This window comes from Podarcis raffonei, chromosome 3 (assembly GCF_027172205.1).
Source record: "Podarcis raffonei isolate rPodRaf1 chromosome 3, rPodRaf1.pri, whole genome shotgun sequence".
Classification (NCBI taxonomy): Eukaryota; Metazoa; Chordata; class Lepidosauria; order Squamata; family Lacertidae; genus Podarcis; species Podarcis raffonei.
The window spans coordinates 78,247,890-78,271,170 of record NC_070604.1 but is presented as its reverse complement, the minus strand read 5'-3'; the positions used below and the strand labels follow the sequence as shown (position 1 = coordinate 78,271,170).

Sequence of the window (23,281 nt, the reverse complement as noted above, 5' to 3'; positions counted from 1 at the left end):
ATTGTTTGACGGGGCCACGGAGGGGAAGGAGCGGGAGTGGGCGTAGATGACTGGCTCAGAGCTGTGCGGGGAAGCATAACTAGGCGAAGAAGGAAGGGCAATGTTTACGTTTCATCTAGCCTCGCTGGGGAGGCATCAGAGGGCAGGAAACCATTAACCCCTCATTGCACGGGCGGGGCGGGGGATCGAATTTCTCTTAACGTATCACCGGCTGCAGTCTCCTCCAGTTTAACAGGGAAGAGAATTGCTTGTGGGAAGGGGGGGGGGCTTTGCACCATCTCTTTTGCACAAGTCGGCGTGTGTTCGGTTCGGGTAGCCTTCAGCAACCCCACTGCACTGGTTTGTGTGCTGATGGGATTGGCTGGCAGCCCTTGAAAACGCATCGACAGCATCGACTCTGGAAATCCCCACGGGAGTCCTGCCATATATAAATGATTGTGAAAAACAACACGGAACGTGTTGACTCGGGATTAAACGCCTTCCACGATATTTCGGAACAGGTTTATTAATGTGATCTAACGAGGTCAATAAAACCGAGGGTGGTTTGCTCGGGGTGGGGGGGGGGGGAAGCCAAACAAACCCTTCCGCTTCATTAGGAAAAGCTGTTCAAACAGTAACTGCATTTTCAATAGCAACACAGCAGAAGCGTCAGCAAGATTCCTCTCCCAATCGCTTTGCCAATCCAGTTGTAAAGATAATAATCTACACTCTGCTCTTCCAACTCACAACCAGCTCATTCCAGTTCAAATGAGTTTGGTTTTAAAAAAAATAATCTGCCCGGGGCGTGTTTGCAAAAAAGAAAAAGAAAAAGAAAGGAGGTCGGAAAGTTGACAGCTCATGTAACTGAGTTTGCGGATGGCGGAAGAGTTAATAGCAAAATACTGCAAATTCAGCCTGAAGGCCAGCGCGGGCTGAACTGCAGTTGCTAATCGGCTCACGCGCCAGGAGGGTCTGTAACTGTAAAGCAGGCTTAGGGTACGAAGAACTGCTGTTGTTGTTGCTGCTGCTACTGCAGCAGGGAGAAATCGTTCTTATGGCGGCGGCGGCAGCAACAGCAACAAAAATGTGCAAGCTGGCCAGGTTGCAGCACTTGGATTTGCAATGCCAAATCGTTCTCACATTCAGCAAAGTCTGAATGGAAGACGAGAGCTACGCCTCGATTAAAAAGCGGCAGCTGCAGCGGCAGCAAAGGCGTGCAAGACCTAGGGGAGAAAGGCTCAGCACATTTCGCCATTTTGCACCCGTCCTCCACGGTAGCCTACAAGGAGGTTTTCATACTACCTTAAGTAAAAAGTTAAGCCTGGGAGGAAGGGAGCGCTCATCGCCCAGAAATAGCAGCAGAGAGGGCGGCGCTTAGCGCTGTGACGGCGCAGCGGCGGTGCTGCCTGTAAGTCTTTCTCCGTCCCTGGAATGTGCATTTCGTTAACAAGGCATCAAGTGCCAATGGCATAGAGTCACGTCTCCCGACTGCGGCTGCGCACGCCGAGTGTAGCAGAAGCCCTTGAACAAAATGCGAACGTCAGAGCTCCCTTCTCCCTCCCTTCCCCTTTGTAACCTACATAACTCAGCAACAGCAATACTGTGGGAATGGTGACCTAGACGCAAGAGTTTTAGGGAAACGCTTCCACTTTGTTTACTCGGCACAATCCCATGCGCGCACACAGTGGCACTAACATATACACACACACAGTAGGATCACGCCTTTCCTGCAGGGGAAACGGGGTTTCGTTTGGGGTTTTTAATTTTTGGGTTATTATTCGTATGCAAATACCGGATGAGCTGTTCGTGGAAGAAGGAAGAAGAATATCTGAAGGTTGCGCGGGGTGGGAAGGAAGCAATTGTTTGGAAAATGTTACACGGAGAGGTGCGGGTGCACGCGCTCTACCTCTACCATCTGCGCAGCACACACTGCTCCTGTTTCATGGTTAAAAATACCAGGAAAGAAAACGGGATGTCCCCATTTCGGAAAGAAATTGCTTTTTCATTTTTTTAAGAGATGAATTCATAATGAACTTTGCTACCAGCAAGCGTAGCCAAAGCAGTGATGAAGCATAATAGATTTATGAGCTTTGAGAATATTGCCTGCGTTGCAATACTAGAAACCGTCGCCCCCTCGCAGGTTTCTCGTGCCTCCCTCCCCCCAGTGGGGTTTCTCTGGCGCAAGGGATTTATTTATTCCTATGCCTTGTTTTGTTACGAAATATAAATATTCCACTTGCTGCTAATTCCAAATAGAACACATGCATCGATCCTCTGCACTTACTTGGGTACAAGACTCGTTGAAATCAGTGGGACTTTACTTCCGAGTAAACACATAGGGTTGCGCTGGCAAATTATACATGGATGACTAGGTCAGGTTGCAGTCTTTACCGTAAAGAAGCGACTTTGGAAAAGCATTCATACGTCTTAATTGAAATGACATTTATATGGCAAGTGAATCAAATTATTTCAATGGTTCTCACTGTCAAGTTAGTATACTTGGGATCGTAGCCTCAGGTTGTCTGATTCTATGCGTTCTTAGTGGTACTCTATAGGCATGCTCGAGACTACCCTTCTTGGAATTTAGTAGGACTTACTCCCAGGTAAGGCTACCATCTTATTCACAATTACCAGAGATGGTGAATGCAGTGGCACTTACTTCTGAGTAGACATTTCTAGGATTGCAGTGTAAATATGTTTGCGATCTGAGTGGTGTTGGAAAAAAATTCCCCTCGGATTTACTTCCCAGTAAATCTGCACAAGGCTTTTAAAAAATAAATAAATCCTGATGCAACTGAAGGGAGTGGCTGCTCTCCGAAAGATTCACTCATAATCCTCTCACAATATCCCTTCCTGTAGCTCGTGTACTATAATTAAGCCTTTTTACAGGGGGCGGGAGGAGGCAAGAGAAGATCAGGGGTTTGAGCTAAAGGGAGAGCTTTCCAATCTAGAGAATCAGACCCCGAGCGATTTGCCGAAGGTCACACGATGAGAATCAACATCGAAGCTCGAATTAGACCAAAGGATCAAATGGTAACCTAGATTCCCAAACGCGGCCATTGCAGTATGGAAAAAACCCGTTTGAAACAACAAGTAGTGCCATAATAATGCGACGCAAAATGTGCATTGGGGGAGGGGGGAGTCCAGCCAACATTACTATCATGGAAGCCTTGCCTAGAAGAAGGCAGGAGAAGAGGAAGGCCCCCAGCTCCCCATTTTGCATCCATTCACATGCGAAAGCCTTGCCGCTCCCTCCTCCTCCCCCTCCCTCCCTTCCTCCCGTGTGCTGACTAGAAGAGAGCTGGTTATTCTTGCAGCTCTTGTTGTCTTGGCAGAAGTTCAATGAGCAGCAGGAGGAGGAAGGGGGAGAGCCGAGCACGCAGGCGCTCCTGGGCACTGTCGAAGAATCGAGTCACTGGAGCAGAGCGCACCAGCGGCGGCGGCGGCGGGTTCTGGAGTCCCCGCCCCAATGCGAGTGTCTGGGCGGCCGGCAGCCGGCGGGCAGCGCTGTAGTAGCGAGAGCGCGGCGCGGGCAGAGCGAGCTGCGCGCTGTACTGGGGGGGTCGGAGAGCGCCTGGTTTGGGCGATGCGTCTCGCCGCGTCCCGGTGAACGACTGCAGCCTGCGGGACTAGGAGAGCGGGGCCCGGGAAGAAGCTTTGCGCCCTCGCCCCGTCTTGGAGCTGCACTTGTCGGCGGCAGGAGGCGGCCGTCGGTGCAAGAGGCTGCAGCGGCTGCAGAGCGCAGAGCCTCCCCGGTGGCTCGCAGAGCAGCAGTGGGAAGAGGAGGCAGGGGAGGAGACGCGGGGCGCTCGCTGCCCCTGGACTCGGCCATGTCGTCGGCGGCGGTCGCGGTGGCGGCTGCCTCGCGCAGGCAGTCGTGCTACTTGTGCGACCTGCCCCGCATGCCCTGGGCCATGATCTGGGATTTCACCGAGCCCGTCTGCAGGGGCTGCGTCAACTACGAAGGCGCCGACCGGGTGGAGTTCGTCATCGACACGGCTCGGCAGCTCAAGCGGGCGCACAGCTTCCAGGAAGGCCGGGCTGCGCCGCCGCCGCCGCACGCCAAGCAGCAGCCGCCGCCGCTCAGCGCCAAGGAGATGCACTCGGCCGCCGTGGCTGCAGCCGAGGCGGCCGCCCGCGCTCCGCCGCAGCCCCACGAGCGCTACTCTCTGGCGGCCGCCGCGCCTTCCGAGCGGCCGCCGCGCCTGGGACCCGAGTACGGAGCGGGCAGCCGGCAGGTCAACGGCATCCTGGTGCCCAACGGCTTCTCCAAGCCCGAGGAGCCGCCGGAGCTCAACCGCCAGAGCCCCAACCCGCGGCGGACGCACGCCGTGGCGCCCACCCTGGTGCCCCTCATGAACGGAGCTTCCCTGCCCGCCGCCATCAACATTAATAGCCGCGCTGCGGCGGCCGCCGCGGCCTCCTTGGCCGCCATCTCCGGAGCGCCCACCCCGCTGCAGGTGTCGGTCTCGCAAGCGCAGCAGAGCCAGCAGCAGCCCGGGGAAGTGGGGGGGCACAAACGGCCCGGCTCGGTGTCCTCGTCGTCGTCCAGTAGCGGCGGCGGCGGCAGCGGAGCCAGCGACTTGGAGGGCAAGGACAAGGGCCAGCAGCAGCAGCAGGCGCGGGGCTCGGCGGACAACTTGGAGCAGCTCGGCGCGGAGAGCAAAAGCCGCGCGGCGGCGGCGGCAGCAGCAGCAGCGAGCGCTGAGCAGGAGTGGATGGGCAAGCCCAAGACCGTGCGAGACACCCTGCTGGCCTTGCAGCACGGCGGCCACGCGGTGCCCTACGAGAGCAAGTTCAAGAAGGAGCCCGGCATGGCGGGCGGGAGGCTGCTGGGCTACGACAGCAACGGCGCGGTGGCGAAGTCAGGTGAGCTGCGCTGAGGGGGAACTGGGGGGCGCGGGCGGGCGGGGGCGCGCTCTTGGCCTGAGCAGGGGGAGGGGCTGGCGGTGGGTTTCTGAGGGAGAAGCAAGGGAAGCACTCTCCCCCCGCCCGTCCCCTCATGGAAAAGACGAGCCAGGGTCGCCATTTCGGCCCAACTTCCTGGTGCTGAAACCCCAGCGGCGTGCTTGGTGTAACATGGATGAGTCAGGGCGCTTTGCTGACAGACACTGACAGAGGGTTTCCCCTCCCTTGCCCTGGCCGCATTCTTTCGCGAAGGGAGCTGAGGCGCGCAGGGCTGCTCCGAGCAACAGCAGACATTTTCCTGAGCCAGGCGCCATATGTTCCGCATATGCTCCGAGGCGCTCGCTTTGGGCGTGCAAATAAGGAGGATGCAGGAGTTATCTGGGCTCGGCAGATCCCGCGCGCCCCTCACGGCTGCAGCTCGGCTGGGGCATAGATTTGCCTTGAGCCTGAATGGGCTCGGAGCGAGTGGAAGATTACCAAGCTGCGAGCGGCTCTTTTGGCCGGCAGCCAGCGTGGGAGGGTGGTACAGTGTGGGCACATTTGAATGCATGCAGCATGTACTGTAGTGTAAGCGCTGGCACGGCGTGTTCACATGCCGATCCACAGCCCCAGATAAGCTGAATTTACTGGGGGTTTAAGCTGCTTTGATCCGTTTGAATTCAGCGAGCAACTTGGCCCGAATCCCAAGTGCTTGGCTTGACCGGGCTGTGTGGCATCCTGACCCTGATGCTTTGCACACGTTTTCTGTGCTTCTGCGACACTATATCTCCTCTCCTGATCTGCTCCATAGGGGCCCGGGCTGCGAGGAAGAGAAAGCCTTCTCCAGAGCCTGAAGGTGAAGCCGGACCTCCCAAAATCAATGGCGAGGCGCAGTCATGGCTACCAACCTCGTCAGAAGGGATGAAGATCTCCATGGCAGCTGCGTCCTTCATGTCCCCGCCGCCGCCAACCGCTTCGCCTCATTCCAACCGGACCACGCCACCCGAGGCAGTCCAGAACGGCCAGTCCCCGATGGCGGCACTCATTTTAGTTGCAGACAATGCTGGGGGGAACCATGCCTCCAAAGATGCCAACCAGGTCCACTCCACCACCAGGAGGAATAGCAGTAGCCCGCCCTCGCCATCCCCTATGAACCAAAGAAGGCCAACCCGGGAGGTGCAGAGCCAAGGGGCAAATGCCGGAGGGATGGAGCCTGTGCACCCCGCCAGCCTCCCAGACTCTTCGCTGGCAGCTAGCGTCCCCCTGTGCTGCACCCTGTGTCACGAGCGCCTGGAAGACACCCACTTTGTGCAGTGCCCCTCCGTCCCATCCCACAAATTTTGCTTCCCTTGCTCCAGACAGAGCATCAAACAGCAAGGAGCTAGTGGGGAGGTCTATTGTCCCAGTGGGGAGAAGTGCCCCCTGGTGGGCTCCAATGTCCCTTGGGCCTTCATGCAGGGCGAGATTGCAACCATTCTTGCAGGAGATGTGAAAGTGAAAAAGGAGAGGGACTCTTGACTTTCCCAGTTTCTCAATGCAACGTCAACCTTAACATAAAACTGCTTGAATTGTATATATCTATAAATACCTATAAATATCTATATATATATTATATATATATATATATATATATCTCCAAGACAAGGGAAATGTAGACTTCATAAAACATGGCTGTATAATTTTGATTTCTTTTTTTGAATACATTGTGTTTCTATATTTTTTTGAAGACGAAAGGTATGTACTTAATGTACTTTTCCCCCTTCTTTTTTTGTTATAGCAATTATTTGTTGTGCTTCCTTGGTGAGTTACTGTTTTCAGTGTAGGCTGTGACTTGCGCTGCTTTTTTTAGAGAGCACTTGGCAAACCAGAAATGCTTCTAGCTGTGTTTGTATGCACTTGTTTTTTCTTCTTCTTCTTCCTCTCCTTTTTTTTTTTGTTCTTTTTTTAAATGCCAAATACATCTGACATTGTAAAGAACGCCTTACTGTTGGTGGTTCCTTATTTTTTGCCCTCACTAATACATGCTGGAGGCATGCAGGTTTTAGAGATAACATGGCATTAAAGGTGTTCATAGGATTAAAGTGGGAATGCCACTCAGTCCAGTCCAAAGACAGGTGAGAAAGCACAAGGGGTTTCATTTGGAAACATCATTCCCTTGCTGCTGCTGCAAAAATGGCCAGATTCTTCAAGTAGTTTTGTTTCCATAAGGAAGTTGCCTTCAGAGCATTATGCTAAGTGAGGCGCTGTTGCATTAGGAATTGGGGAGTTTGTTTTTTTCTTAAAGGCAGAGTTGACCACAGTTCAAGAGGTTGGTTGTAAGATTGCAAAACTGCATTTATTCAATTACGTAATGTTCCTGCAGAATTTTTGTGATAAGTTAGCTTATTGTCTAACCATGCATTGGTGCAGACAGAATAGCACTGCCATTTTTTTAAAAAACAAATCCATACCTTTTCAGCACCATTTAATATCACCACTTCCTCCATGTTCATGTGGAAAACTCTGAAGCAGATTTCTTTATTTTTTATTTAATATAGTGCAGGTGGGCTTTGATCTTGCTTATCAAGTATGATAATGTTGTGATTGTTACTATTGCTGACATGTTGCCAGGTTGTGGCAGATAACAGTATGGTAATAACAGCAGCATATGAGGCTTTTACCTGGCTTGCCTATTACGGCAGCATAGAGATCAGTGAAAAATTCTACCTGAAATTTCATAATACTTGTGTTGGAGAGAACTAATTCTCATCTAAATGGAACAGCTTGGGATTTAAATCAACTCCAGTTTCTTGCCTTTTAGACTACTTTCAAGAATTCTTTTGTAAAATTATTATTTTGATCACACTTTTTTTTTTGCATCAGACAGCAACATTTTTAATCAATAAATCATCAGTTACTAGAAATAGTTAAGCCTTACTGTAGTGATTCTGTGCTGTTTACAGTTGTGTTAGCAACACTGCTGTGCAAGCCCTTGTGCTAAGTGTTTATAATATGTCACATAGACTTGTTTGAAGCAGAAAGATGGTTATACGGTCCCCATCTCTGTGGCAAATAACACTATACATTTTGATGTTGAGAGAATCTGTTCAACTAGGTTTAACAGTTTTTGATGCTGTTGGGTCAGACTGTTCTTATGTGTTAATGTTCAGACTGCTATTGAATGCAGAATAGATTTTGGTAGGCTTCTTTTTTTTAATGGTCATGACATTTGGAAATCCAAACTGCACATGCACAGTAACCTTTCTTTTTTGAAGTGTTTTAAGTACACCCACTAGCATTGTGTTCCATATTACAGGTCAGTGTAAATTAAATAACAAGATTTGCATGATAAACCAATTCAATGCTCTTTAAAATGATAGAAATACATATAGTGCAGACTGGTGTCTTATGTAAACACATGTTTAGACAGTTCGAGAGGGGAAAAACGCACATATATACAACTGTAAAGGATTCTTTGGAACCACTATAGTCTGTGGAAATATGTATTTAGGCACTTTATTAAAAATTGGATTTTGAATTGATAGATGGTAACAAGTTCTTAAGAATCTCTTTGACATGATACCTCATGTATTATACCAATTTGTATGGAGAAACTGCATTCTAGGTAAGAGAATATCCATACCAAAATTTTCCTGGAAAGTTCGTTGTGATGTCTTGGCATGTAGTTCAGATTTGAGCTTCTTAACTTGAAGTGGGGATGATAGTAACTTTTTTCTTGCTAAGACTATTCAGGCATGTCAAGGTATTGAAAGGCATTTGATCTAGATCTCCAACAAAAGCTCTTTTACTACACTTATATCCTGAATAAGTGTCTTCATATATTGTAGCCCAGTAATATCACTGTATGTTCTTTAAAGTAGTTTAAATAGTGGGAAAGTTTAGGCCTTGTCATACCACATGATGACAGCTGGAACACATTTCAAAGCTCTCCACCTGTTCAGTCAACTCCTTCCAAACCTGTTAAGGTGACCGGTTCTAACATGCATTATAAATTCATAATACAGAAACGTCATAAACTAGTACATGATTTTTGGATCAGTTGGGCCTATTGTAATTTTAGTTTGTTTCCTGACAAGTTTATGACATCACCACAGTGGATCACATTATATTTACTATATGTTTTCTTGGCTACAACATTTTTTTTTAAGTGCTTTAGCTGCAACAGTACTACCATTAATCTCTGATAATAATGCAAACCTTGATTCCATTGCAGCTAATGTGAACCGAGTCATTAATTTCAATGGAGTCAGGCTTTGCACCCTTACTTTTTTGAAGTTTTTAATGGTGATAATTTGTATAGCAATAAAGCAAAATGTTGTTTTAATGGAGAGTGTGATTGTCAAAATCTCACCTTCATTTACACTTTTAAGTTACTTTTATTGAAATATCACCTGCACTATGCTTTCATTGTTTATAGTTACTAAACTAACACATTACTATTTTTTCCTATTATTTTTTATCTTTTGCATTGAATAAAATGAAACTAGGAGCTTTAAACACTTTCTGCGAGTTTTTGTTACCCTTTTCATTTTTTAAAAAATACTGCAGCTACTGAGGTGCATAGTAGCCAAATCAACTGGATTTTTAACAGATTGCTCTCTTTTGCTAGACATAAAAACAGAACCTAGGCTAAGAGCAGTACAGCAGTGTAACTGTAAGTGTACTATTTTTTTTCTCAGGAGGGCTAACCATCCTCCTGACATAAGAGTAGAAAGAAGCTCAGCAATTGTATGGTGGTCTATGAAGCCTTGAGCTATGTATCCTGTGAAATCACATTTAGGAAGAGGTTTATTTGGGAGGGTTCTCCCAATGGCTTTTTATGGTAACAGGATCCTGGGAAATTTTCTCTGTACTAGGGCCAAAGCCTTCTCACCTTACTACCAAGAAGAACAGACACAGTGTTCTGCTGACATGAGAGAGTCATTGAGGGCAGGTGATTTCACTGTCTACCTTGCAGCTTTGCAAAAGGTTCTTTTAGCTGGAGGTGTTAAACCCTAATATAAATAACAAACAAGGCTGGTGGCAAACAACTATCCTAAGTATATGCAAGTGGAAGAATCTTTCCTTGAATTCAGTCCAAATAAATAAGTTTAGCACTGAAATGCTGGCTATATATATATAGCATTGGGGTACTTGACTTTCTCCTTGCAATAATGTGGTGTGGAGAACCATGAACTACTATGCACAGATGCAGCCTAGATTCTCCCAATCAAAACAAGTACCAAGTAGAAAAACTATTATTTGAAACGTTACTGGTTATGCGCAATATTGGGAAAGGCTAAGGTATGATTATGATATATTATTCCTAGTTTTATAAGAACTGGATATTTTAATATAATATATAATTTAATTATTTAAATAGGAATTCTGTATGAGCACCAAATACAATACTCTGCAGAGGTATAAGGGATTGCAAGTTGCTTAACACTAAAAGTTGCACTGTTAAAGTGGGGGAATGAGTTCAGCTAAAGATAGTTTACACAAATAGCCCAGTCAAAATGTGTTTTTAAGCCAATGACTTCAGTGGGACTAAATTTGTTTTAAAAATTCAAGGGCTCCTGCACTTCAGACTGAACTGAAAAGTTCCAGTTTACAGTTACATGATATTCTTTGGCTGATGGTGTATATGCAATGCTATAAATAATTAAATGGTAAAAAGTGATACAGGTATAAGCCGATGATTTTTTTTTTTTAACTTTAACCAATTGCATTTATGTGGAAAGGATGGCCCATTAATTTCAATGGGATTGCTTCTGTGGTGCGACTATTTAGGACTGCATGCATGGAAAGATTTGAAAAGTAGTTTATTTAAAGCTTGCTCCTGCCAAAGACTGCAACTCTAGTTTTTTTTTTTTTTTAAGACATTAGCAGATGAGAGTTCTAATAAATAGCTAGGAGGTGTATGAAAGCAGTGGGGTGAATTGAATGGCCCATTATTACCCACTCTTAGTAGACCTATCTGTATCTGAGATTACAAAATAAAGGTGGCTGTAAAAGAAACTCTTCTTACCGTTACATATAAAAGTGCCCTTGATTTTTATCAAATCTACTGTTACAGGTTACTGACCAGGCAAGTCAGATGTTTTTCAAACTCTTCTTGCTAATGGACAAGGTTATTTAGAGATAGAGAAAAAATCCTGCAGGCAGCTTATAAAATAGTTTTACTTGGTAAAGGGTAATAGGTTTCTCTTCCTAATTCTTGAGTGTAGATGTGTAATCATTCAGAAAACGTTCGCTGCATCTAGGCCACACGAAATCCTGAGTCACCCTCATTTGCTTGCCTTTGTTCAAGAACTGCAGATTGAGAGGACACGCCTTTCCTCAGTCATAGACCAAGGTCAGGCTATTCTAACAGATGAATGGAATACATATTTATCCGTTTCATCATTCCAGACTGCAGCTGGGACACTTGGACTATTAACTCATTGACTGCCTTTGGTTAAGCTGTTGTCATCAGAAATCCTGAGAAAGCATTTGTTTTTATCATGATATTTTTTATCTTGAACAAATTCCTAACCTATAAGTGACACTTTAATATCATGCAACAAGTTGAACAAGTAATATGTTTTAATATATATATATTTCTCCTCGTTTTAAATTACCACAATGCTTATACAGTTTTACTGCACTTGGGGGGGACCATAAATAATCAGTGTCACATTTATAAATTTATAAATACTTTTCTAAGGCTTTCACACAATTTAAAATCCAGTCCTTCACCCACTTAAAGTTCTATCTTATGCACATTTCTGTAGAAGCAAATCTTGCTGGATTCAGTGCAGCTATTACTACAGAAACTAGAAATGGTTTGGGGCTTGCAGCATGGCACCCCAATCCTGAAAACAATTTGTCAGAAGCAAGTCCTCTGTCCAATTGAATTTACAAGCTCATATGGCAGATTTGATAGCAGTGTAGATTACTTCAGGAAGGCATATTCCTACCTCCCCCACCCATGTAGTGATATGTGAATTGGAGTGTAAAGCAAAGCGTATGCTAAGCATATTCTTGGCTTAACAATTTCAGTTACGCACCTTCTGACTGCAAATCCAATTTATCTTAGAATGCCTGGGCTGCAAATTATACATAGAAATACATCCTTTTGAAAACTGGAATTTACTTGTGTACATTTAGGGTAAGACTGCCAACACAAAGAGAATCTGGGCTTCCCCAACCACCCAGTCCTAGACACATTTATGCGGCATAAAGTTCAAATGCTTTCAATTAAAAATACTTCAAGGACTGCAATCTGCTTGTGCCATGGAAAGTTAAGAGTGTGGCATAAAACTGAGGATTTGTCTTGTAATGCTCTTCCTTAAGCACAGTGGTGGGGGAAGCCATCCTCCTTTAAGGAGATGCATCTGAAATAAAAATAAGAAACAAGAGGGAAGTTTTCCTAATCCCACAGTGCTGCTGACAATCAGCAATTATGAATTTTGCAGGTTGGGAGGTAGTGGGAATAACAGGGTGTAGGGACTCTGCCTAGTAATTTAACAACAACCAGCTATGTTTTTTGTCTAAAAAATAATCAACTCAGATGAATCTGCCTTAGAGTGAGTCAGATCATTAGTACATCTAACTCAGCATTATTTACTCTCTGCTGGCTGCAGCTCCCCAGGGTCTCAGGCAGGAGATCTTCCCCATTGTCTGCTACTTGACCATTTAACTGGAGCCACAAGACATTGAATCTGGAACTTTTTATAGCAGGGATGGGGAATCCTTTTAATCTTAAGGGCAGCATCCCTGTGGCAAGCAGAGCCATAGGCCAAAGCTGCCGGAGCAACCAATTTTACCTTTGTACAGCAGGCACTATTCTACACACTTTCCACACTCCCCTCTGTATCCTTCATCATGACAAGCAAAGAAGAATTATCAGATACCAAAAATGTATTCTGGCTGGGCAAAAGCATACAAGGAGGATGCAGAGTAGGGCCAGTAAAGAGTGTGGCCTGGGGAGAGATTTAGTGACCTCAGGTTCTCCATCCCCATTTTACAGGGGAAAATTGCGCTTTTACCACTAAGCTACGGCCTCTTACCCATCTGAGGTTTCTGCCACATTTCCAAAAACAAATAAACAAACAAACACACCTCCTCAAACAGTTATGGCTATGTACTGGAAATTTTAAAAAGGATCTACAATTACTATTAGTCCCATTACATGGATAAAGATCTGAGGCTGAAAAATTACACATGTATGAGTCAACAGACTGATCTAAAACAAAAATACTTAGATTCCTGTTCTAAGTGAAGACAATGGGCTTGACGCCAAAATCTTAACCATATTACAAGCCACGCTGAAAATGAATGGGATTTACTTACATCTGACATGATAAGGATTGGGGTATGATCTAGGACTGGGGTATGATCTAGTGTAAATACAAGTACTTCAGTTTAACTGGGTTGTAGACTGAGGTGCAAGGGCTACTCTGCCTATTACTTGTGTGAGGAAGACTTGTGTTTGGAAAAATGGGTGTGCCACACAAGCGCACAATTGGGAAGCCATGATTGGCTGCCATTCCTCACACTTAAAAACCTATCCCTTTTAATGTGTGAAGCCCTTAGTTAATGAAAAGTAGTTGTTAAAATCTTGGCAGTTCCAAAAGCCAGTGCTCCAGTCACTGGAAAACATGCTAACATTGCATTAGCGTTCCTAGAACCAACTCCCAGCACCAGAGGTGCTTTACCGAACTGCAGTCTTGTGATTTTCAAAGGTTTTTAAACCCTTACTTTGAAAATAAAGAGATTGTGTAGGTTAGTAAATGATTAATTTCCTTAGCAAGCACCTGAGCTGTAATCTAGCCATGTGTTCTCTGTGATTAAGGTTTGTTCAAGGTGCTCACTGTGCCAGACAAAGTCCTAAGTTCAAACAGTAATGTTTACACAACCAAGTTCACCTTCTCCTTACAGGTCTGCCATCCCAAGCGTTATTCCACACAGCTGCTAGTTTCCCTCTCTGCCCCACAACCACAGCACTCCACAATGGGGTAGTTAAATCAGCCCCTACGAAGAACAACCTGTCCAATCGTAAGGTGAAAAAAACATACAGATTCTATTGGGACAAACCAGGCCAAATAGTCTAGATGACTGTATCTGATCAAAATTCTGAAAACAGGCTGCGAACTCAGATTGTGTAGGACTCATCTAACCTGTTTTATACTTTATGTGCCACAGTGACGTCTGCTGAGTCATCACAGAATCATAGAATTGCTGAGTTAGAAGTGATCAAGGGTCATCTAGTCCAACCCCCAGCAATGCCCAATGTGGAGCTGAAACCCACGACCCTCAGATTTAGAGTCTCATGCTCTACTGACTGAGCTATCCAGCTGTGCCTCTGATCACTTGCAACTGTTTCAGCATGCACAGAGATCAGAACTTGTGGTTTTAATTCACCATTTTGATACTTTCTGTCAAGCACTTTACAAATTTGCTAGATAATAATAATAACAACTCAGCTAAGGTGGCTACTCTCTTTCAGAAAGGAGACCTCGCAAGTGTTGCATTACAGGTAAAAAGGCAGTGAATATCCATGTCAGCAAAAGCCGAATTTTATTAGATTTCTGCCTGATAAACAGTAACCAGAAAAAAAATAGTAGCTCAAATCACTGGAAAGCTACCAGTCAGCTTACGTGAGCAGATTGATATGCTTCTGCGTGAGGTGCCTGCAGCAATGCCCAAGTGAGACTGCAATTCTGAACACAATGATGAGGAAGCTTGACTTCCAACAGCTTGACCTCACCCCCAAAGGCACACTCATCCATTGTTTCCCCAAGACAAAGAGATGCCAACTACTAGGAAGCCAGTCCAGTGAATGCAGTAGGACTTACTTCTGAGTAACATGCCTGGGATTTGCTGCAGTCATGTGCCATATGCCATATAGATCCACATATAAGGCCTTTTGATTTTGTAAGCCCTGTTGTAGTTACAGTACTTGCAAGTGTATGCCTAAGTCTATTCGTTTTTTGAGTTGTGCAACTTTCTTCTTTACATCACATACTGACCTTTTTGTTTCAAAATAAAATGTTTTTCCCCCATTTCATTTTCAAAAGGTAGTTCTGGGAATACATTTTACGGGGTGGGGTGGGGGGGAGAGCCAAAGCACATAACCTTCAGAAGAGGCCCAGGTACACACCCACTCCCAGCAACTTTTTGTACTTATGTCACAACAACAGAGGGTTGGATTAGATGACCCCCGTGATCCCTTCCCACTCTCAGTTGGGTTAGACGAGCGTGGTGCTGATAATGCCAAGGTTGCAGGTTCGATCCCGGTATGGGACAGCTGCATATTCCTTCTTAATAAACGCCCCCACCTTCAGAAATCCCGTCGCGGGAACGGGGGTGCGCTGAGCAGAGCCAGCTGAGAAGACAGACCCTGGCATTTCCACGGGGCGTCTAGGGGGTGTCATTCATGCAGAGGCTTGGATCTCTATTAAGACTTTCACTCGGATCAGTCCATAGGCACCCCAAATACGCTGGACCACCCTGGAGCAAAGCAGCGTGGCCGCCACCCCGGAAGCCTCCCCTGGCAGCTCCCGCCAGCCCCTCCCGGGCCGGGAAACTGCACCAGCTGCGCCCGCTATAATTAGAGCGAGCGAGCGGCCCAGGCGTGGCGGCGGCCCCTCCTCCTCCGAGGCCCCGGCGGGAGAGCAGCTCCCTCGCTCGGCCCCTCGGGCCTGCCGGAGAAGTACCAAGAAAGGAATCGTGCCGACCGGCTCCGCCCTTGATCTGGACGGGTCACCTGGTGGTGAACCAAATATAGCCAAGCGGCCCAAGCCGCTCCTGGCAAGCAGCCGCTTTGCAAAAGCGAGAGTCGCGCGGCCTTGCGCAACCCGGGGGAAAGGGCAAAGGCGTGACGTGGCGCGACGCCACAGGCTAGGCCTGCAAAGGGCCAAGGGGTGGATTTGGGGCTTTGGGGTGTCTCCCCCCCCCCCCGCGCGCTTTTGCCTGCCTGACTCATCGCAGTAATAGAGCCGCAGGCGTCAGCAAGGGTTACCCGGGAAGGACTGGTTTGGAGATTGCTACACCAGCAAGCTTGGCCTGGGAAGAAGCATGCAAGTGACTGCACTCTTCGGAGAGTCTGGGAATCTGCCTGCTTCCCAAACTCCCAGGATCACTTAGTGATGTTTGTGCCCCTTGTAGCAATCGTAAAGTGCTGTGCTAGACGCTGTCTGCTTTTGGATTCTATTTTTACAGGCAAAGCACTTGAATGAAGTTCCCGGACCAGAGTTTGGGAACACCTGCCCTATATTTATTTATAGTTATTCATTTCGGAGCAAGACTGTAAACTGATATTCTCACATGCTTTTGCGCGTCCTGGTCTCTAGAGCAGAGAATGATCCTGGGTGTCATAGACTGGTGTTGCCAACCTAACTGTAGAATTTCCTTTTAAAGGTCCAGTGGCAGTTCCTACTGTAGCTATTAACTTTTTGAAAGTGGGTGTTAAAATATCCTCTCTGCTTAAAAGAAGTAGAATTAAAACTTATGCAATGCTAATATTTCTTGTTGGCACTGTTTGTTACCCACTTTTCACCACTGGCTCTGCAAAGCAATTAACAAATGTTCAACTTAATAAACTTCCATCTTACCCATCAAATAGAATTTTACCAAACAAGGCAGTTTACATACAAGAACATATGAAAGGTTCGACTGCAGCTTTTTTTAAAAAATGGAATTCATATGAGGGTCTGTTTTAGCAGGGAGTTCTAGACATTTTGCAAGCATATGATAAGAAACTGTTTAATAAAATGTAGCTCTTTAATTTCATCAAATGAAGCCTATGGGGCAATTTCCCGTTTCCAACAATTACCTTATTGATCAAAGGAAGATATGCTGTGCCAGGGCACCCAGTCTTCCTCCTGCCATCACCCTTTTCTTATCTGAATTCAACTTCAACGTGTTTTAACTCAGCTACAGCCTCCAGACACTTGAATCAGCACTGAGGCAGCAGCTCCCAGCTGCTTAGTTACCAAAACAGAGAGCTGTGTGTCATAGGCATATGGATGGCATGCAACTGCAAAGCTCTGGAGGATCTCATCCAGCAGCTTCGTAGAGATATTAGTGCTGTTGCCAGTACTGACCCCTAAATAACAGACCTTGAGGGGCTGATCTTCCCTCTCTCATCACCCTGTCAGGCATCTTTCATTATACAACCTTCGGCATATGCTGAAAACACACCTCGTTACCCTGGCTTGCGGTGTCTATTTTTAGGACCCACCTTATTTTTTTGGGGGGGGGGTTATATGTTGTTTTGAACAGTTTTAAATTGTTGTGTTTTAATATTGTAACCAGTCCTAGGACCTTAGGCAGGTAATTATTAATAAGAATCCCTCTTTGAGTGAGTCTCTCTAAATAAAGGTATTCTAATAATCCTCCAGTAAATTCTAGCCCATGGTTAGGCAAACTAAGGCCCATGGGCTGGATCCGGCCCAGTCGCCTTCTAAATCCGGCCCGTGGACGGTCTGGGAATCAGCGTGTTTTTACCTGAGTAGAATGTGTGCTTTTATTTAAAATGTATCTCTGGGTTATATGTGGGGCCTAGGAATTTGTTCATATTTTTTCTTCAAAATATAGTCCAGCCCCCCCCCCAAGGTCTGAGGGACAGTGGACTGGTCCCCTGCTGAAAAAGTTTGCTGACCTCTGTTCTAGCCATTGTAAACAAGAAGTCCACAATGTTGGATGCAACTTAGGAGGTCTAGAAGTGCCATCAGAGAATTATTACTTTTATGGATCTCAAGAAATACACCTAATAGGCCTCCTTTGAATGTCTGCTGTCTCCTCCCACATTCCACTTTAAGTTTAACTTCTGACTCCATCCGTGGCATCAGCATCGGCCAACTTTTTATAACCTGTCAGTTTAGATGGTTTTGGTTACTGTCTAGACTGATGAAGAGTTCCGGAGAACTCAAAAGCTTGCACACTATTTCGTAATAATTTTGGCTGACCTAATAAAGGTATTGCCCCAGTGTGGATATTGGAATGTTTCTTATGGGATAACATGGTTACCTTGCCTGCCTGCCTTCTTTCTTTCTTTCTTTCTTTCTTTCTTTCTTTCTTTCTTTCTTATACCGATCCAATGCCTACTAAAGCTGTCTCATTACCATAGCCAGGAAAGAAGCCTAACTGAAAGGGGTTCTGGGCCCTAGACTTTCACTAGTCCACAAGTACTTAGCTCACAAGTAACTTAGCTCACAAGTACCGGTAATTACCTTCAAGGTAAGCAGGCTGAAGTCATCCAAGCACATTCCAAGCATCCAAGATGCTTCTGATACTCCTCTGGTGGCACCTGAGATGGATCAGAGCTGAGCAGTTTCATCAACCATGAAAATTATCACCATGAGTTCTGTATACCATGAGTTCTGTATACCATGAGTTCTGTATACCATGAGTTCTGTATGAGCCAGGAAGGGAGTAATAAAGTGCAGTTCCTTCAATTTCTGTCGTTTCTTCTTTTTCTATTAGAATGTTTTGAAAATTGACAATATTGCTTCACATCATGTTACTTTAAAATGCCATGGCCATATTACAGAAAGGCAGGATATAAATATTTTAATAACTAAACGTTCTTATTTTGTCAGTTATCCATCCTGCTCATCCGCCAGATCCTTGCCATAATTGCCCCTTGTCCTATAGGGATGGGGAACCTGTGGCCCTCCAGATGTTGTTGGATTATAGTTCCCATCATCCCTGCCATCTGCCATTTTGACTTGGGCTGATGGGAGTTGTGGTCCAGCAACACGTGGAAATCCACAGGTTCTCCATCCCTGTTGGGCAATCTTCCTCAGAGCATTCCAGAACCCGACTGATCCTTAAGTCTCTGTAAACAAGTCATCCTGATGCCCTCCCCTCCCAAATCTGGGGATTTCCTACAGTTTCTGTCTAATCTGACAATGCTGCTAGGGATCATATCCAAAGCCTAATCTTGAAACCTTGTCTCCAAATAATCATGGAGTATCATTCGCTGATACAAAACAGTCATTACAAAGTGTCTCTTGCTAATGGTTGTAAGCACCATCACAACATTCCATCTGCATCAGGCCCAGAGTTGTCATGGAAAGTTTGTAACCAATGGAGCCAAAAAGGTACGCAAAAGATGTGTAAGCACAAGGTACTATTTTGTACTTAATGACTATGCATGCTTTCAGTAAAATAATACTGTGCACATGTGTGCCGTTTTTTAATCACAGAATCTTGTGATTCACAAGCATTTAATTAATCCTCATACCACCCACATAAAGCAGGCATATGTCATTAGGGCCCTTATCCAGATGCGGAAACAGAAACGCAGAAAGGTTTTGTAAATTGACTGAGGTCAAAGAGCAAGTCATTGGCAGGGCCAAATAAAAAATGGAACACTTTTTCTCTTAGCGTCTTACTAGTGCACTGCTAGCCATACGAGGAAGGGGGCTGGGATATGTCTGCTAGCAGAAAGTGTTGCTGCGTTGAGAGGAATATACCACACATCAAGACATGTTTGATGTTGGAAAAGATGAGTGCACAGTTTCTGGGGGTGGAAAAGGGAGGAGAAGTTTATAATAATAATAAAAATCAAATTAAACGTAATAATAAAAATCCCACCAGCCTAATGACCTTGAAGTGATGTGACATGCACAAACCAATAGTTCGTGCATGGGAAAATATTTGCAGTTTTTCTTCAATGGGACTTGCTCCCAGATAGGTGTGAATAGAATTGCTGCCTTTCATTTCCTTTTTATTCCTTTTTGGTATTGTTTGGACAACCTGCAATATTTGTTTGCAGCACAGAACAGGTGACTGACAGTGAGTCCAAAGAACTGTGTGAACACATCTCACTTGCACCCATCTCTTGCTACAAAGTAACAACTGTGTCATTTGCTAATTATTTCTCCTGTTGGCAGTTGAAGGGGTTATTTTAAATATCACCATCACTATAAACTTATTTGGATTACAGTGGATTTACCATATTGAACACAAAGTTGTCTGGCTGCCATTCACTGTTGTCAAGCCAATATAAATAATAACTAATCCAGCAGACGGCTCTCGCTTTGATCTTGTCTTTCTTCTTTATGAAAAAAAAGGACATGTCATAATAGCAACAAAATCTTCCAGGCAGAGTATTTCTGGGAATTATTGCACTTGAATTGGTGGTTAGTACTTTGGCCTTCCGCCACTTCTCTGAAAGTACGAAGAGTAATGGATTTGGGGTTTTAAAAACATTTTGTGTGTGATCTCAGTGCATATGAAAGGTGCCAGAGAGGCAGTTCGGAAGACAGAAGTTGTCTGTTTGGCTACAAGCTAAGACAGGATTAACCAGCATTGTTTTCTTCACTTCCACAGATACACCTTGACCTTAAATGTGATGAAACCCGCAGGCCTATTCAGTTTGTCTGAGGACAGCATGAAAAATGGAGGGCTTTCCCTCCCTTTCTCCTGAGGCAGTGGTTTTTGAGCACAAGACTAGTCTGAGACATTTTGGCACATGATGTGGTACCCCCACATATGGCAAAAATATACATTTTAAAAATGTAATAATAAATGTAAATATACGTTTACATTATTATATTACATTTACATTAAGAGTCCCATGGACTGCAAGAAGATCAAACCTATGCATTCTTAAGGAAATCAAACCTGAGAGCTCACTGGAAGGACAGATCCTGAAGCTGAGGTTCCATTACTTTGGCCACCTCATGAGAAGAGAAGACTCCCTGGAAAAGACCCTGATGTTGGGAAAGATGGAGGGCACAAGGAGAAGGGGACGACAGAGGATGAGATGGTTGGACAGTGTTCTCAAAGCTACCAGCATGAGTTTGACCAAACTGCGGGAGGCAGTGGAAGACAGAAGTGCCTGGCGTGCTCTGGTCCATGGGGTCATGAAGAGTTGGACATGACTAAATGACTAAACAACAACAACAACATATTTACTACCCTTCAATAGCACCCGAAATTTGTTGCCACAGGAGAAAGCTTGTATGGTTTGAGTGTTTTACTGAAACCTTCTGCAGATGATTCCCCAAGTTGGCATGCAATTGCTGTTGTGTGAGGGAGAGAGCAGGGATGGAGTCCCACCTGCTCCATCATATTATTGTCACTGGCCTGCAGTGGGGAGCTGCCAGTGTGATTTGGAAACCTGGAAGGTCACAAGTGGGGAACAACGACTGCCCAAGGAGGATAGGCTCCCCATGGCAGCTGTTCAGCCTCCAACATAGGCAGAAGGGAAGGTGGCCCTCAGGATGGAAAAGGTTCTCCACCCTGACTTCTGTCAATGCCAAGAGTAGCTACAGCAGCGAAAACTTCTGAATGTCAGGCCAGCTAAAGACACAGAAGCAAGCAGGGCCAGTGAAAAGATGGCAACCTTTACGATGAGGGAGAAAATGCTTCTTACAGGCAAAGAAATTAATAATAATAATAATAATAATAATAATAATAATAATACTCCACCCACTCTGGGCGACTCCCAATAGAATATTAAAAACACAATAAAACATCAAACATTAAAAACTTCCCTAAACAGGGCTGCCTTCAGAAGGCTAATAAGTATCTGCAGGCTGAAAATCCTCACATTTGTATTTGCAGGATTGGGACCTAGAGGAGCAGCACCAATCGTATTTTCTATTCCCCAGTCTGTCCTTTCCCAATCATCTTTTTTTTAATGGAAAATGTTATTATATGTAATAATTTTTCGAGATAGGAATTATAGTTTATTACAAAGAGCATTATTATCATTTATTCATCATTTAAATTAGAGCAGATTTATATTTCAGCATTTTCATTAATATGTAATGTAAATTATTTAGAGTAAATTGTGTCACTTGTAGTGCTTGGGAAATGACAATTAAAGTTTCTTGTTGTTTTGATAGAGAAGGATGAGGTGGCAGGAGTTGCCATCGGCTAACTTCATATCCTAATGAGTATCTGAGTAATAGACAAAATACTGAAAGAAGAAGAAGAAATATTATGGATGTGTTTGACTGCAGAAGGATAATAAATGGCAGAGGGGAATGATTTGAATTTACCAGTTGAGAACTGATTAATGATTCCTATTAACTTGCTAAGGGGGACTTCACATGATAGTGCAAAAATTCTTATCTGTATCCCAGAAGACTGCTAATATCCCAGAAGACTATATTCCTGCAGACTCTGGTTAGAACCAAAGTAGTTTATATTCTAAAAGACAATGTAACAGTGGTCTACTCACATCTTGTATTGCAACACTTCACATCCAGGTGCAACTATAATTCAAATTTCCCTCAATTTCTGCTTTTCTTCTATCCCCCAAATAAGTGGTGCAGCTAGGGTACGCTTAGATCCTGGATGCAATGATCTTAGTTCACTCCCCTTCTGCAGCTGTGTGAAAAGATTCTGTGCATGTGCAGTTTCATATTTTAAAGTCACTGACATCTTAGCACCATAATGACTGCTGGGGTTCAGATTGCCCACTGAACCTCAACTTGTTCACCGTTGCATTAGAAATCACCCCAGAATTGGCCCTACTAAACATCTTCCAAGACAACAATGCCCATTTACATCACAAATAACTCATAATCCACCTACTTTCAGCAGCCAGAAACACCATAACCAGACACTGGAGAGACCTGTCAGGAGTAAGCATGGACCAATGGTACCAAATAGTATAGGAAACAGCCTTACTAGAAAAAATAACCAATAAACTGAAACTGACACGGGGACAAACAGAAGAAGACGCCTTTACCCCGGTATGGCTCCCCTTTATCACATACACAGCCCAACAAGACAATGACAATAATCCACCAACAGCATACAAATCAATATGGCTAACCTGATCCAAAACACCCACCCACCCCACTCACACACGAAAGCAAAGATCACCACAGCCAATCACAAACAAACAACCACGCCCTAGGCCAACCCCAACCTCTCTCACCACCAAAGGAACACAAGTGAACAGCAGAGAACATGCACAAGCAACGCTGACACCAAACCCTACATACATTAAGCAAAATAGAAACATCGCCACCGGACTCCACCTCCACCCATCTTCCACTCCTCTCCCCCTTTTCTTCCTAATGTCTCAACAAATGAAACTGATTTGTAAAAATGTTACATGGAAAAAATGCAAGAGAGAGACATTACACATACTTCTGTAAATCAATAAAATATTTAATAAAAATAAAATAAAAAAACTTGTTCACCTTTGCTGTAGAAGATAGACCTTTTTGTCCTAGCTGCTCTTGAGAAAGGTTGAAGAATTTAAAATGAAACTTTCCTATCCTCTTCCACAGCACACGTCAACACAGCATATGTTGAATATGTTAAGACAGCATATGTTGTATATGTCACCATCATATATAACAACAGGGCTGCATGTTAATTCATATACCAAAATGTTTCTTGTGCAGCAGTTCTGTTAAGTTTGAAGCACCCCGGTTTATTTTGACTCATTTCTACAGAAGATGTGCATTTTTAT

At 44.8% G+C, this 23,281-nt stretch overlaps 1 protein-coding gene across 1 annotated transcript; it reads left to right on the top strand.

The window, feature by feature from the left end:
- The first annotated feature begins 3,277 nt into the window (after positions 1-3,277).
- IRF2BP2 (interferon regulatory factor 2 binding protein 2) lies at positions 3,278-9,363 on the top strand. Its single transcript, XM_053382548.1, has 2 exons — positions 3,278-4,848; positions 5,678-9,363. Exons 1-2 carry the CDS (start codon positions 3,810-3,812, stop codon positions 6,382-6,384), a joined length of 1,746 nt encoding a protein of 581 aa, XP_053238523.1. The 5' UTR covers positions 3,278-3,809; the 3' UTR covers positions 6,385-9,363.
- Positions 9,364-23,281: the final 13,918 nt, after the last annotated feature.